The sequence below is a fragment of the Bidens hawaiensis genome, unplaced genomic scaffold, assembly GCF_021521415.1.
Source record: "Bidens hawaiensis isolate Kalapana, Puna unplaced genomic scaffold, B.hawaiensis_p1.1 tig00049292_1, whole genome shotgun sequence".
Lineage (NCBI taxonomy): Eukaryota > Viridiplantae > Streptophyta > Magnoliopsida > Asterales > Asteraceae > Bidens > Bidens hawaiensis.
The window spans coordinates 80,031-96,337 of NW_027498834.1; the positions used below are offsets into that span (position 1 = coordinate 80,031).

The 16,307-nt window shown below is 35.5% G+C and overlaps 2 protein-coding genes across 2 annotated transcripts; both read right to left on the reverse strand.

Moving 5' to 3' along the window:
* Window positions 1-1,812: 1,812 nt before the first annotated feature.
* Window positions 1,813-3,898, reverse strand: LOC143597968 (putative inorganic phosphate transporter 1-9). The gene is made up of 2 exons (XM_077076322.1): window positions 2,886-3,898; window positions 1,813-2,759 (listed from the first exon to the last, which is right to left on the reverse strand). The coding sequence occupies exons 1-2, from the start codon at window positions 3,623-3,625 to the stop codon at window positions 1,874-1,876; spliced, it is 1,626 nt and encodes a 541-aa protein (XP_076932437.1). The 5' UTR covers window positions 3,626-3,898; the 3' UTR covers window positions 1,813-1,873.
* A 2,865-nt stretch (window positions 3,899-6,763) lies between these two features.
* LOC143597970 (putative inorganic phosphate transporter 1-9) lies at window positions 6,764-9,598 on the reverse strand. Its single transcript, XM_077076324.1, has 2 exons — window positions 8,604-9,598; window positions 6,764-8,169 (listed from the first exon to the last, which is right to left on the reverse strand). The coding sequence occupies exons 1-2, from the start codon at window positions 9,347-9,349 to the stop codon at window positions 7,260-7,262; spliced, it is 1,656 nt and encodes a 551-aa protein (XP_076932439.1). The 5' UTR covers window positions 9,350-9,598; the 3' UTR covers window positions 6,764-7,259.
* Window positions 9,599-16,307: the final 6,709 nt, after the last annotated feature.

A 16,307-nucleotide genomic window follows, 5' to 3' on the forward strand; every position in this document is an offset into this window, starting at 1 on the left:
TTATCCATGAATCATTAAAAGCATTTGTGTTATAATGATTTACACAAATCATTAATCATATATTATGCTTAGCCTCACAACATGTGACTGTTGTTAAGGAATGGACTAGGAAGTAATTAGACTCCCTTTATAATTTAGGAGGCTCTCTCTCTCTCTCTCTATATATATATATATATATATATATATATATATATATACATATATATATATGTATATATATATATGTATATATATATATATATATATAATCTTATGTGTCAACTTATACATAAGTTACGCCTCCACATGAACCACCTTTAGATATATAATTAGGTTGTCCTATTGAACTTAGATCTTGGGATCTCCAGACAACTAAGTTAGGTTTCCTTTATATACCCTTTTTCATGGGCTTTAGTCTCATTCCACAACTTGATATATACTAAACCCTCAGGTTGTTGAATACATAACATTATCTTTGACCCTGTCTAGTCACTACAGATAACTTGCATAGTTGAGATCAGTTGTCATGATGTGTTCTTAACTTATAAATTAATTTTGCCTATTGTCAACTTTCTAAGACTATAATTAACCTCAGTGGCCACCTGACTCTGGTTATAATACTTGTCTTGTAAGATACACTTATCATTAAGGCAAACACATCTCCATTATGCACTACGGCCTTTTTGTTCTCCAATAAGTCGTGTGTTTGCAATGTTAGATTGGATTACAATAATCCTCATTGCTAAAACTTCTAAGTTCAAATGCAAGACACCTCCACATTTAAGTGCTATTGGATAACATAATGGGGTAAAGAAGAGTATAGTTATTATTATTTGTATTAATTTTAATATAAAAAGTGACTCATGTTCCTACAATCTTAAAACAGATTTCGCGCCTCTACATAAGACAACACGTCTGTCTCCCAGTGTACAACAGCCGAAGCAGTTTGTACTGCTGGAGATGTCCACACGCCCGAGGTTACATCAGGTAAATGGTTTTAGAACTTGTAGAAAAATAGAATAAATGGTAGATGAATCAAGTAGAGAAACTCATCTCTATAGGTTTCCAACATATGATTCTTCAAAGCTTTCTTTTTCACTAATAACTCTTCATGCATGCATGCATTTTTCCTAGAAGTTTTTAACTTGTATTTTTTCTAGCCCTCTAAAAATGAGGCACATAGCCTGTTATGTATAAGAGTTATGGATGATGAAGAAACTCTCTTAATTAGAAATTTAATTAGAGATATAAAGTCTAATTAAAACTAATCAAATTAATAAAGAGTTCTACTCAAAAGTTTTTCACCATATAAAGAATTTAATATTAATATAAATTCTAATAAATTAAACTAGTGACATAAAGAATTTAATATTAATAATATAATAAATTTCCATTTATATTATTCAATTTTCCAACAATATAATATATTTATTTTAACAATATTGATGTATTTATATTCATACAAATTATAAATATATATACAAAATACCGTGTACACAAATTGCAGTGATCAAACATGTGCCATCGCCTTGACTGGTTGTATTGTGAAACCCGTATTACTTGTCTATGTTTTTTGTCCCGACTAAAACCCAATATGTCTAACCAGCTTTGTTTTTTTGGAGTTACCTGGTTGATTGTTCTAGAGACATCTTTGAAAAGAAAATGGGTTCAAATGACTTTATATAATGATTTTATTATATGGTTATACACATTATTATATTATTAATTTTACCTACAACCTAAATCATTGACCATGACAAGCTCTAGTCTTCATAGTTGAAAGTAAACGTAATTTTCCTTATTACTTAAATAATTATTATATAAACTGCAAACCATGATTTAACCATCTATCATCTATGTAAGTAATAATCTAGTATATACTTCGGCTAAGCAATCATTCACCGGGGTTTATCTCATTTCGTTTAGCCCAAGGCCAAAATCTCACGAACCAAACACCGGTGAACTCATCAACATTCTCATTCTCCTCCAATAACCGACCCATTGTCTCTCTTGTAAAAAAATACGTTACAAAAAACCCCAAAACACAAACACAACCCATCACCATTAATGAATGTGACACCCCATGCCCATGAGATTCACGTGAAGCCCACAAAAACCCGATGGACCCGATTATCGCACCTACTTTTCCTACCGCACCCGAAATCCCATGGCAAGTTGCACGAAACCTTGCGGGGAAAAGCTCCGATGGAACTATGAACGTGGTTGTGTTTGGTCCGAAATTAGAAAAGAAGAAAGTAAGTCCATATAGAATAATGGAACCTACACCTGGATCAGATCCCCAACCGCGAGTATTGACCTTTGCGATTGTGAACAAGCATACAGCCATAAAAAATAACCCGGCTGCCTGGATCTTGACTCTCCCAACGTAATCAATCATGTAAACTGTCACGAAATATCCAGGGATCGTCACACAGATTGCAACGAGTGCTTGGAATTTTGCTATCTGCAATGCATCTTTGTATATATTCATGTGGCTCTTTGGAGTCATGTGGCCTCCAAATACATGATATTGGAACATGTTGAGACTGTAGAAGACGATATCGATGAGAAACCAACTGAGGGATGCCGCAATGAGATCACGACCATGTCGTCTGAAAAATTCGCGAGAGAATAAAGGGTAGGTGTTTGAGAAAGATGTGCGAGCGTTGGTTGTGTTCATCATCTCTACATCTTCCTGGATTGTACTTAATGGTACATTCATCACTTTCCCTATGTCTTTTGCTGCTTGTAATGTGTTTTTCTCTACCAATGCCGTGTACCTGTAGAAGCAGTAGCCTTTATATGGAAACAAAATTAACATATACACTCTTGTGAGGCAGGTCATGTTAGGACCCACCCTAAGTTTGTAAAAAGGGATACGTTTGGCGGCACCAAAAGAAAATTACCGTGCCGTTTCAGGCATCTTCATCCGCAAATAGTAAGTCATAGATGCTGGAATTGCACCAATCATGAGAATGAGTCGCCACGCCAAGTCCGCCTCTGGTGGGACCCGGGAAATGTTTGCAGATGGTGCAAGTTCGGATGGCCTCGTTAGCTTGTGCTCGTCGGCGCTAGCTTCAAAAATGGAGAACACAATCATGGAAACGAGCGAACTCAAAAGTATCCCGAACATGGAGAACACACCAGCAATAAACGCTCCTCGAGTCCGCTTATTGGCAAACTCCGCCATAATAGTGGCTGATAAAGGGTAATCGCCTCCAATTCCGATCCCAAGCAAGAACCGAAAGAACCCAAGACTCACAAACACCATTGATGGCAATTTAGAGAGTGATAATCCGCATCCAATAGACCCCACCACCATCATCACTAGAGAAACTACATATGCACGACGACGCCCTACACGGTCACCAAGCTGGCAGAAAACCAGTTGACCAATCACGGCCCCCATTAACGCGACACCAATCATCGTAGAGGTAATGATGGTTGGAACCTCAAACCATTTTGTCTGGTCCCCGGCTCTATGTATCTTAGGATAATATATCCTTCCTATCATTCTCATGACGAAAGGGATGCAAAATAAATCGTAACTGTCGGTAAATAAACCCATACCTGCGATTATTATCGCTTTAAAGTGGTAATATTGTGTCTTGGCAACATCTAGAGCCGATAAAACTTTCAGTGCCATTTTAGTGTAATTTCTTGACTAGATAATAAACACAAGTTAGCAAACATATATATTGATATTGACATAAATAATATACATGTCAATGGAAACTGCCCGGGAGTTTCCTAGTCAAAATCTTGAGCCGATGCTAGGTAAGCCAATAAGACGTTTGATGATGTCAAGATCTTTGAATATGACAATGTCAAGGTTTATCGTTTGTTTTGACACCCATAAATTCTAAATCAACACCCCATTTGCTGCGATCATTTAAGCATCATTTCAAGGTAAGTTTTACATCAATCTAAACGTATTCGTTTTTCCGATCAAAGTCTTAACACATCATTTTGAAATTCAGACAAACCTTAATGGGGTTAACTTATTTTTAACGGAGACCCAATGAGAAAATAATAATATAAAAGGTAGAACTGGTTGTAAGAATATTCTTAGATGAGATTATTATCGTTTAATTTTAAAAAGATGGTATTATAAAAATCCAATTTTCAAAATAGAGTTATACAAGGGAGATGTGAAATTGACTTTGATTGTATGATAACATATGGTTCGATACATGTAGAGGTCATTGGAGCTATATAATATATAGTTTGGGCTCATTACGACCGAAGAACTATATATATTCGTCTGTATGATTTTCTATCAATATAAAACACCTGCCGCTATCTTTTTAGATATATCACGAATTTGTTTTTTCGTTTTTCTCTTTGGTTGTTACTCAAATCCTCAAACCGAAACGAAGCATTCAGCTAGCACTAAAAAGGCTACTCCTAGTAGAAGTGGTAGAATTATTCCAAGTATTTCAGCTGGAACTGCTATGTACATTTTCTATTTTCTATTCACTCAGGATCTGGCCTGGTCGACCCGAAAACCGATCGTGTCTCACCGCAACACATGAGTTCAGTCTTACTAATTATGATCATAACAATATATTTTTTATACTATGACCCGAGTAGGTATTTCTCTTAGGCGCCAAGAATGCTAAACAACGCCTCTAATGCCTTGATACAACTAGCTAGGCCGCATGCCCTTCAATATCTTTTTTTGTATGTACGTGATGCATGCACTTTCAATTGCATAACTTAAATAAACAAATGAAATTATAGTTTTGTTATTGTTATATATATCCGATATTCATATAATCATATCAGCATATATCTTGCTTACTTGTTATGGGAAAAATATATAAAATTAAAATGAGAAAATACTTATTATTTAGGCAAATATAATATCACGGGGAAGGAAATTGCTAAAGAAGTTCATATATAATTGGAAAATTATTAATTATTGTTTTTGTCCGTATCATAATAGCTGCATCCAGAATACAAAATTCAAAGTCAACTTCGTAGAAAAGGACAGATGTAATGTCACTGGGAACTCTTGACTATAAACCACACGAATTTTCTTTCTTAGAAAAGATCCCTTTTTGGCGATACTTCAGTCTTCATAGTCCAACCCTTCCTACAATCCTCCACAAAGTCATTTGAGGTTTTTGTTTCTAGAAACCTAGACCAGCTAATAAGTAACTTATTGCATGTCTTAGCATTTTTTTAACAACTAAAACAGTCTTCAAACTATTATTTGCATACGATCATGGAATAATTAAGTTTCAAAACGGTTGGACCGTGAACCAGCCTGGCTAAGGCCTATTGAATCGTTCCCTGTTGAACCTATCGCTTATTGGTCGACAAGATTTTCAGTATTCATTTTACATTTCCTTTCCTTCAAAAACGCACTTTGATGGTTCATATTCCCTTTTCTTATTTATGTTTTAATAAACTTACAAAGTCATATCAAAACAGAAAGTATTTTCATATTTTTTTTTATACTTGATATATATAACGGTCTTAATGTGATATTATTTACAACATCATCTGACTGTTTTGAAATCTAATCTAACCAGTCCGACTAGTTCAGTTGATGAACCGGCCAGTAAGATGACTGGTTTTGTTATCTGATTCTAAAAAAATTGCTTACAATCCTAATGACTTACTAAATTTAACATGAGAATACAGGTTGCAAAACTTTTTGGGTTTTGATAAATACGAGTCTAGTTACCTCTTGAAGTAATTATAAGAAAATGCTAAAGGAAACAAATATTTCATGACATTTCAAGATCTAATGATGTGCTATTAAAAATATCTGAACCAAGATGTAAATATATGTAATTGATTTAGCCCAACCAGACGACCCGGGCCCTCAACGCAATAACCACGTACGATCCAATCCATTTTTCCAAACTCATCTAGCCCGAATAATAAAGAAGCCCGTTCGTTATATTCAATATTCAAGTATTCATTGAGGGGAATCTTTCCCAAGCCGAAAGCTGCAACGGTAATATAACACCGCCAATCTCGATCAACTTAATATCAATGGCATTACAAAGATTTCTGTACAAAATAGGAAGAACAACACTGCTCCAATTGTTGGCGGATTCAGAAAATAATGTTCCACCGATTACAAGTAAAAGTATTGCTCTTTCTCGTGCATGCATCAGTAGGAATATCAAGAAGTTAAGTTGCTTGAGTGGCGTTTAGAATAAACGAGGAGTTTATTTATAGCGATCTCATTTCATCACTGGTGATCATATTACTGGTCAATTCATAAAAACTTGATATATTTCCTCGTTTAACCATTTAAGTTCAATGCCACACAATACAATACCATCAATAGGTAAACCAAACAAAGTTGCCAGATCTTCTAAGGCAGATATTAGAGTCTCGGGGTCTCACACTGAATGACGCCATTGAAACTAGCTGCACGTATAAAATGCATGATGTTATCAGAGATTGGATTTTCACTAATTCGTAAGACCTGCTATTCCTGGTCACCCCTTATCAACCAAAGTACACAATCATCTTTCAAATTCTCTGGTTGATTAAAAGCATATCTGGTTGTTTGATTATTTATTAAGAACAACAAAACATTCGCTAAAGGACTTAAACTGAAACATAATGCCAATTTTTTAACAAGGTCAGAAACAATAATATTGAAACTGAAACATAATGCCAATTGTATGATTAATGTTGATAAATTTGTTTTTTTTATAAATGAGATAGCTGCCATTTGTAGACCAGGCTTATTCGTCAATACCATCTTCGATTAACTTCATATTAACCGCCAATACAATATGGAATAAGAAAAGGCTGTGTGACATGCTAGAGGAGAGATTTTTGCCAAATCATGATTAAGATCAGTCGCAGTACGAATGGCCAATAAGTTTTGGTTACTTGAGCTTTTGCCAAATCGTACTTATTTCTAATAGCATATATGATTAGGGTGTTTTCGATTGATAACCAATCTTACATTCTCTTATTCTATCTCTTACACAACTATAATTTGGCCTTATTTGCAAATACGAGACGAATAACCCCAAATGTGATTTGAAAAACATGTTTCATAGTTTACCGGTTAGATCTTGATTGCTTGAAATGATTTTTGTGTTCTATTTTGAGTCATTAGCTAGTTTCAATGAAAATGTTATAATAACGAACACGCCAATCTCTTTAAATCAATATAACGAATAAAATATGATATACACGCGTGGTTATTTTTCTTAAACTTTCATCTAACAATCTATCTCTAGTCATCACCTCTAATGCCTATAAAGTATTTATGGTTGTAATCTAAACAATAAGAATATCTACATATGATAAAGAGACGTTGTTTCACCAGTGTTAATATCATTTCTTCTAGCCCAAGCCTTATGAGGCCAAAATCTCACGAACCAAACACCGGTGAACTCATCAACATTCTCATTCTCTTCCAATGACCGACCCATTGTCTCTCTTGTAAAAAAATACGTCACAAAAAACCCTAAAACGCAAACCACGCCCATGAAAGCTAACGTATGCGACGCAGCATGATGATCACGAGAAGCCCACAAAAACCCAATTGACCCGATTATCGCCCCTACTTTTCCAAACGCACCGGAAATCCCATGGCAAGTTGCACGAAACCTAGCTGGGAACAACTCCGCTGGAACTATGAACGTGGTCGTGTTTGGCCCAAAATTTGAGAAAAAGAAAGTAAGTCCATAGAGAATAATGAAACCGAAATTTTGCTTGGAACCCCAATCGCCCTTGTTAACTTTTGCGATTGAGAACAAGCTTACCGCCATGAAAAAGAACCCGGCGGCCTGAATCTTGACTCGCCCGATGTAATCAATCAGGTAAACTGTCACAACATATCCAGGGATCGTTGCACAGATAGCAATGAGTGCTTGGAATTTTGCGATCTGCATTGCATCTTTGTATAGATTAATGTTTTCTTTCCGTTTCATATAGCCGCTAAATGCATGATATTGGAATATGTTGAGGCTGTAGAAGACAATATCGATGAGAAACCAATTGATGGATGCCGCCATAAGATCACGACCATGTCGTCGGAAAAACTCCCTAGAGAAGAAAGGGTAGGTATTCGACAAAGCAGCGTGAGTGTTCGGAGTCTCCATCATCTCGACATCTTCTTGGATTGTACTGAGTGGTACATCCATCACTTTCCCTATATCTTTTGCTGCCTGTAATGTGTTTTTCTCGACCAAAGCCGTAAATCTGTAATTTTAAAAATGTTAAGTTTTGGTTGATTATTACAAGATGTAGAACTAGGTAACTCCTTTTTGTATATCAGTAATATATATTGTTTTGTAACGATTGTGTTTTCAACAATTACAGTAAAATAAAGACAAAGGAAAATTAAAATATAAAAGTTTGTACTTAGATAAGTAGATTACTAAAATGATTTTAAGTAACAACTTATTAAAACAGTCTAAACTATATATTAAATGAACTGTTAAGAAATGATGATCTTGACATCCAAATAATTCATTGTCCACCCTAATAAAATCTTTAATGTGTGTTTGTTGTTTCATGATACATTTGTACCACAAAAGAATTATCTAGTTTAATTTATAAATCTTTCCAAAAACCATCCAAATATACTAGTGGTTAAAGTTCCTAAATAGAATGAATTAAGGAGTTGTTCATACCGTGCGGTTTCAGGCATCTTCATCCGCCAATAGTAAGTCATAAATGCTGGAATTGCACCAAACATGAGAATGAGCCGCCATGCCAAGTCCGACTCAGGCGGGACCGGAGCATTGACTTCTGATGGTGCGAGGTCGGACGGCCTCTTTATCCCGTTCCCATGGGCACTAGCTTCAAAAAGGGAGCAAACTATCATGGAAACAAGCGAACTCAAAAGTATCCCAAACCCTTGCATTGAGAACACACCCGCAATAAACGCTCCACGAGTCCGCTTGTTAGCGAACTCGGCCATAATAGTAGCCGATAACGGGTAATCCCCTCCTATTCCAATCCCGAGCAAGAACCGAAAGAACCCAAGGACCACAAACACCATTGATGTCAAATTAGATAGTGATAATCCACATCCAATAGACCCCACCACCATCATCACCAGAGAAATACCATAAACACGACGGCGTCCCACACGATCTCCTAGCCGGCCAAAAACCAGTTGACCAATCACGGCCCCCATTAACGCGACCCCTATCATCGTTGAGGTAATGGCGGTTGGAACCTCAAACCATTTCTTCTTGTCCCCGTCTCTGTGTATCTCAGGATAATATATCCTTCCTATCATTCTCATGATAAGAGGGATACAAAACAAATCGTAACTATCAGTAAACAAACCCATACCCGCGATTATGATCGCTTTAAAATGGTAATATTGTGTCTTGGCAACATCAAGAGCTGATAAAACTTTGAGCGCCATTTTTCAGATTAGTTTATGGATTGATTCAAACAGAAGACTTTATAAGAAATATAAATTCTAAAAAAATAAATGATTGGAAACTGCCTGGGAGTTTCCAAGTTATAAATTTTTAGCATATTCTTCCGAAGACTTTTGAGAGAAACAATATCTTTCAAGTCGTCAGTGAATAGGTTTCTTGTTTGTTTGTGTGTGTGATTCATGTGGTGCCATTTGGTTGAATTACATAACAAATGAATTTAAGGTTCTGACAAAGATGATACAATAATAACGTGTTGCTCACTGGCATTTTTCATTTAATTTTAATATCTATATCGTTGATATTATTTCTAAAACTTACTCCATCTCTTCCTATCAAAGTGTCTTATTTTAAATAACACGAAGTTTAAATTAAATTAAATTATTGTTTTCTTTGTTTATCAAATGACAATAATGTCCTTAGAAATTGGGTCTTTCAATATCTTTTATTAATGTTACTTATGTGTGTTTAAGGGTAAACTTAGAAATTGGTTAATAAATTTAAAAAATGAACATGTGTAATAAGATAAATAAAAATGAAAATATGAACACCTTTTAATGAAACGGAGAGAATAAATGTTTTAGTATTACTAGTCAACCTTTATAGAGTAATGCACAAGTCTTGTTTGTGTTTTAATAACATGATCATTTGGCTAGGAAGTATCAATGACGCATAGGTTTGAATATTTAATTTCTAGAAATTGTAATTATGTTAAATCCATTGATACACGTCTTCATTAAAAATTTAAAAGTATGTCAGTCGACAGTTAGCTTCAATCAGTTATTTAGTTACATCAATTGAAAAATCTAAAGGAAATTACACTATTAGTACCAGTGGTTAATTAACAATGTTCGACGTCACCAAGCCAAAGGAAATCTCGATGAACTAAAATAGTTTGATAACACTAAAATCATTGATATAAAAATAAAGAAAGTTATAATTATTAATATACAATCTAGTTCAAGGATCCTTTAAATTTTAATTTATAGTAGTTTGGTGGTGTAACTTTTTGTTTCATGAATTGAAAACACAAATTGAATCCAAGATTAAACCTACAAATTTTGGTTTAGTCTAGACGGGATTTTGCTAGTTTCTCATCGAAGTAGCTAGTAAATACGTTTAGCCAAAAAAGGCTGAGTTCGATACTATTTGGTTAGTTATGTGTTATGTTTAAGCTCACGTGAATTCTTTTAGTTTCTATTAGATTCGAATAGATAACTTATTAAACCTGTTTATAGTATAAGTTATAGTGGGTTTACTAGGTAAAGTTGATGCACAATGTAATAGCTATGTGAGAAGAAATGCGTCTGATTTATAAACAAAAAAAGTTTGTAATTATTGTTTAGAGTTAGCCTAGGTCTTCAAAATGAATTTTTTGTGTTTGGATGGCCGGATATGAGGAAAATATGTGTTTGTGGATTTTACAGAGGTTTCCTCTTTGGTGGGATTAGAGAGTAGTGGTTTCACAGTCAGTCAAGTTGCTTTAAAAACTGTTTTATGTAAGGTGACTAAACATGAGAAGACATGTCTTGACAACCAACATGTATTTATTCATTTTTCTTTTGACACTTTTGGTTTTCTCACACCTGAAGCTGTGGAGTTTCTTAGCTGAGCGCAACAGGTCACGCATAGAACTTTATGACTCCAAGATCAGATACTGTAGTTTTTAAAAGACTAAATTTTGCAATTCAAAAAAAAATAATGGCGAAACTTGTTGCCCGGTTACCTTCTATTTCAATATAATCACTAAGTTTCATTTAATTTGTTTTGAATGAACAACTTTTTTTTCATGATACTAAAACAGAAAAATAGAAAAAATTAACAGAGAAAAATCATAAATGAACACCAGTAAATATTAAAATATTTGGAAGGAAACTGCTAGGGAATTTCATATATAGCTGAAGTAAATTGTTTGTTTGATTGTTTTGATCATATAATAAAAGCAACGTCTTGTGACCTTGCAGTTAATTACTATTTGTTTTATACTTGAATTACGAAAGAAACTAGAATACCGTTATCGAAAAACACACAGTCAACCTTACTAGAAAAAACTGATGTAAATAACGCCTACGGGACACTTGACTATTTAGTTACAACCTACACAAAGTTTCATTCTTGGAAAGAGACCTATTGGCAGGGCCGTCTCCAGGAATTTATATGCCTCGGCTGAGTCGAAATAAAAGGCCCGTAGACTCTAACGAGTAACGAAATATTATAAACAAAAAAGGTTTGGGCCTTATGTAAATGGGATATTTGTTTGGTTTAAATAATTAAACTTTTAAATGATCTTACTTGGTTATGATTTATGTTGTGTAAAAAACTTTGTGTATAAAAATAAACTAAAAAATGTCTCAAGTGAGACTAGAATTTGCAACATTTTGCTTGAAAGTCATACCCCTTTACCACTTAACCAAACTAGTTATTGTATAGTTAGAGTAAAACATTAAATATACATATTATTTTTTCATAAAAAATACATATATAAAAAAATTGTGCCCCCGAAAATTAAGTGTCTCGGCCGGTCGCCCACATCGCCCTATGCCCGAGCCGCCCCTGCCTATTGGCGATATATGATGTCACTAGCATATTTGGCAAGCGAACATTCCTCTTTATCAAAGCCTTAAAGACAGGGTTGCACCCACCAGAATTTAAATACCACAGATGAGTCAAAATATAATATCTGGAAATCATAATGAAATATATAAGCTAATTTTATTTTTTTTTTAATTTAGTTTTGGCCCAATAATTTAAAACTTTAAATAGATTATGTATAAAAAAAACTTTGATCGCAATATATTTAAGATGATTAATATTTATACCTATTTTTTTATACAGTAAAGTGCCAAGAACGTCCTTAGGGTTTGGTCAATTATGCGATTTTAGTTCAAAAAATTTGTTTTTTTGCAACCAGACCATTCACGTTTAACAAGTGTTGCCAATTTCATCCAATTTGATAACTCCGTTGTTTTTTAACCTTAAGCCATGGGCAATAATGTCATATTACATTTTTGTTTATAAAAAGTCAAAAACGAATAAAATAGGGCCCTTAAAAAACAGATATAAATAAAAAATAACTCATTAAAAGAAAATTGTAAAAGCATTGTTTTAACATCCTCCTTCTCAAACCTCCATTTCTGCAACTCCGGCCAACTTCATCATAACCGGCCACCATTTCCTACATGTAACCACCATCTCTGCACATAAACGTGTTTAAGCAAGCTCATGATCAACGATCACACTGCTCATAAACGTGTTTAAAAAATATGTATATTTATTCATAAAAATTTTTCCTCTTAAATTACGGGTATTGACCGGTTATCAGGCTCGCACAACCCTAGGGCCGGTTACGCAATCAAAAGGGTAATTAATTTTCAGATTAATATATTTCTTGATTGATTCAAACAGAAGACTTTATAAGAAATTCAAAGAATAAAAATACGTGATTAATAATTGCTTGTGAGTTTCCAAGTGATAATTTTGCTACTGAGGACTTTTGAGATATAAATAGTAAAGAAGTTTCTTGTTTGTTTTTGTGTGTGATGCATTTGCTGCCATTTGGTTAATGAATTTATTGTTTTGAAAAAAATTCACATAATAATAACATGTTGCTTATTGGTATTTTTAATTTAGTTTTGATTTCTATAGTCATTGATATTACTTCTAAAACCATACTTAGCCACCTCTGTCCTGGACTTAAATTCCCCTCCCTTTATTCTCTCATGTGATCCACCAACCGAACCCAATGGAACATTTTATATCTTCGAAGGATGGGGCTACCTATTGTTTAACGCGGACAATTGATGCTAGTGAAGTGTTTTTGGAAACTCAGTTGGTGATGGCTGATTTGCAACATGGCAAGTTAATTTGGCAAGTTACTAAAAATACACCAGGCTCGTTAAGGTTCGTTTTTACCCCTACGTACACAAATTAGGTTAAACATTGCACTGATCAAACTACTAAACTAACACATGCAGGAGATGAGAACTAAATTAGATTAACAAACAAAACAATAAGGATTAATAATCGGTCAATTTCAGAACATATAACGAAATTAAAATTAGTAACAAACACACACATAAGTTAATTGAGGTTCGAGCGGCTACCGTAGAATTTGGCAAGTTAATTGAGGCTGATTTGCAACTTGCAAGGTCGATTAAATGAGGTTCAAGCGGTTGTTATTGGTGAAGGTAGAGAAAATGGTTGCAAATGAATTGTTTGACAGCTAACATATGGGGACAGGCAATGTATCCAAAGCAAATTGAATAAGAGGCGTGAAATCTAGCTCTGGGGTGTTTGGGCTAAGATTTTAATTGGCTGTTCGAATTAAACTCACTTTCTGGGATGTGGATATTATTGGGAGATTTTAATGATGTGAGGGACCAGTCGGAAAGTGTCAATTGAGAATTCAATGCGCTAAATGCTTATTCGTAATGGTTGCAAATTTGATGGAGTATAACATCCGCGGCAACAAATTTACATATACATTAGCGATAAAGGGGATCAGATGAGCAAGGTTGATCAGTGCTTGGTGAGTAATAGTTTTCTTGATATATGACCACTGGCCTATTTAAGTATTTAACTAACCTAGATAAGGATAGATCCAATCATTGCCGATTACTCTTATCAACGGTACTGCCAATGGACTATGGTCATATCCGCATTGAATTCTTTAACTCTCGGCTCGAATTCCCGGTGTTTGTTTTGCTGATCTTTTAAATAATCTGGCTCAGCCGATTCAGGTTTGGCTACAAAGCTTAAATGGCTTAAAGGACGGGTTAAAAAGATAAGGAACAACACAAATTAGTACACTCGGAAATGGAACAAAGGGCTTAAAGTAAAAAGTTTGTGGTGGAGTTGAAGATTTAAGGAAACCGAAGGTCGAAAAAAATCAAGGGTTGAATGGGCTTCGGATGGCGACGAGAATTCATTCTAGTTTCTTCCATGGCATCATGAACGCTAATTATATCAACAACATCTAGTTTCTTCGATAGTTTGTGGACAAACAATCCAACAGGTTATAAAGAACAGTTCGAGGCCTCACTTATTATGCCCTAATCTCTCTGTTCTCTCCGATAAGGAGGCGGACTCTCGCGTAATGTCATTCTCCTCGTCTAAGATTGACTATGCTATTTGGGAGTATGATCGGGAGTGATCCCCGAGCTGGAAGATTTTACTTTCCATTTGTGGAGAGGTGCTAGGCTTAGTTTCAGTTGGGTTTTGATAAAAATTTTGAGCACTTTTATATGTGCGGTTCTTTAAATCGCGGGTGTACAACGTTTTTTCCTGCTCTTATATGACTTCCGTCCGATAAGCCTCATTGGGTCTATCAACAAAGTGTTGTCAAAAGTTTCGGTAAATCGATTTAAGGGAGTACTTAATAAATTGATCTCAGGGGAACAAACGGCTATCTTGTACGGAAGAAGCATTATGGATGTCCTGCTAGAGATAGCGAAGGGTGTGGTATTCAAAGGGGACAAGGACAAAACATTTAACTCGTTAAACTGGCATTTCTTGGATGATATTATGGGGCTAAAAATTTTCCTTCCAAAATGGAGAAAATGGATCATGGCGGTATTACAATCGGGTGCGCCTTTGGTTCGGGTAAAAGGGTCTCCTACGCACGAGTTACCTTGTTTTACGGATTAAGACATGGAGACCCATTATCACCGTTCTTATTCATTATTGCCATTATAGAGGTAGGGTACGGAGAAGACCCAAATACCCTTAAGTATTACCCGCGGGTCAATCAGAAGTCCCTCATAAGGCACCCGCGGGACATATGGATCACCCGCATAATTATTTGAGGAAGGAGCACCCTCACAGTATATGCGGAAGCATCCTAGCACCCTCAGAAGTCATCCGCAAGACAGAGTATCCGTCCGCGTAAATAATCATGAGGAAATGCCCAGGGACAGCTGTCATTAACCAATAACATTCTAGAAGATCAACCAAGATGCTTTCTTGAGAAATACGTGACCTCTCAGCCAATCAGTAAAGGACACCTAGCCAGACCGTTATAACCGTGCACATGGCTAGAGTTGTCTACCATCCTATCCTGTGAAGACATGTGTACAGGTTGTTATACATGCACATGCAACGTATAAACTGAACCTATCGAATGAGGACACGTGTCCAGGTGGTTACGAGAGCATCTTCCAAAGGGACAGCTGGCCCAATCATCTTCCCACACTATTCGGCTAAAAATACATTCTCAACCATCATGAGGTATTGATATTCACTCCTACAGTACTTTCACTATTTTCCTAAGTGCATTATCTTTATCAGAATTGTACTTATTCTCACGCTGGAGGGTGGTTACGGGAAGACACCCCCCTCTTATCCTTCACGTAACGAGCTCACGGTGTCTGTTTTGCAGGTTCACGTCATTGGACTTTGGGGATTGTGTTTATATCGTATTGGCAGTTAATCGTACCCTACCCTGTGGACTCATTGGATCTAAGACCCGTCAAGGGGAGTAGATCCGTGTTTCTTCAGCCATGAAAGCTCTCTCTGAAATCATTAAGCGGGCTTATTTGGTGATCCATGTACTACCAATGGGCTGGTTCTTGTATATTTTTTTATATGCGGACGACATCATTTTCCTTGGGGCTTTGGAGAAACTAAATGCGCTAAACCTCGTGCGTATCCTTAGATATTTTTAGATGGTGTCCGGGCCTCTTATTTGGGATTGCAAAATTTAGCTTTGATATTTTGATGTAATTAAAGGTTGTTCCTTCCTTTTCAAACATCGTGTGTACAAGTTGGGCTGGATATGAACTTGGTTAGGTCATGGAAACCGGTCTTCGATATTTTTATAAACCGTCTGTGTATATGGTAACGGAAATTTTTTTTGTTTGGAGGTAGAGTAATGTTGATTAAATAAGCTTTGGACCGGCTATTGACGTACGTACTATTTTTCCTTATATCAAGCACGGTATAGGT

What these genes read in the sequence shown, in the direction of transcription:
- LOC143597968 (XM_077076322.1), bottom strand. Translation starts at nt 3,625, where the DNA reads ATGGCACTGAAAGTTTTATCGGCTCTAGATGTTGCCAAGACACAATAT. An exon ending in AAGATGCCTGAAACGGCACG is followed by an intron (nt 2,760 to 2,885) that starts GTAATTTTCTTT and finishes CTGCTTCTACAG; the next exon opens with GTACACGGCATTGGTAGAGA.
- LOC143597970 (XM_077076324.1), bottom strand. Translation starts at nt 9,349, where the DNA reads ATGGCGCTCAAAGTTTTATCAGCTCTTGATGTTGCCAAGACACAATAT. An exon ending in AAGATGCCTGAAACCGCACG is followed by an intron (nt 8,170 to 8,603) that starts GTATGAACAACT and finishes TTAAAATTACAG; the next exon opens with ATTTACGGCTTTGGTCGAGA.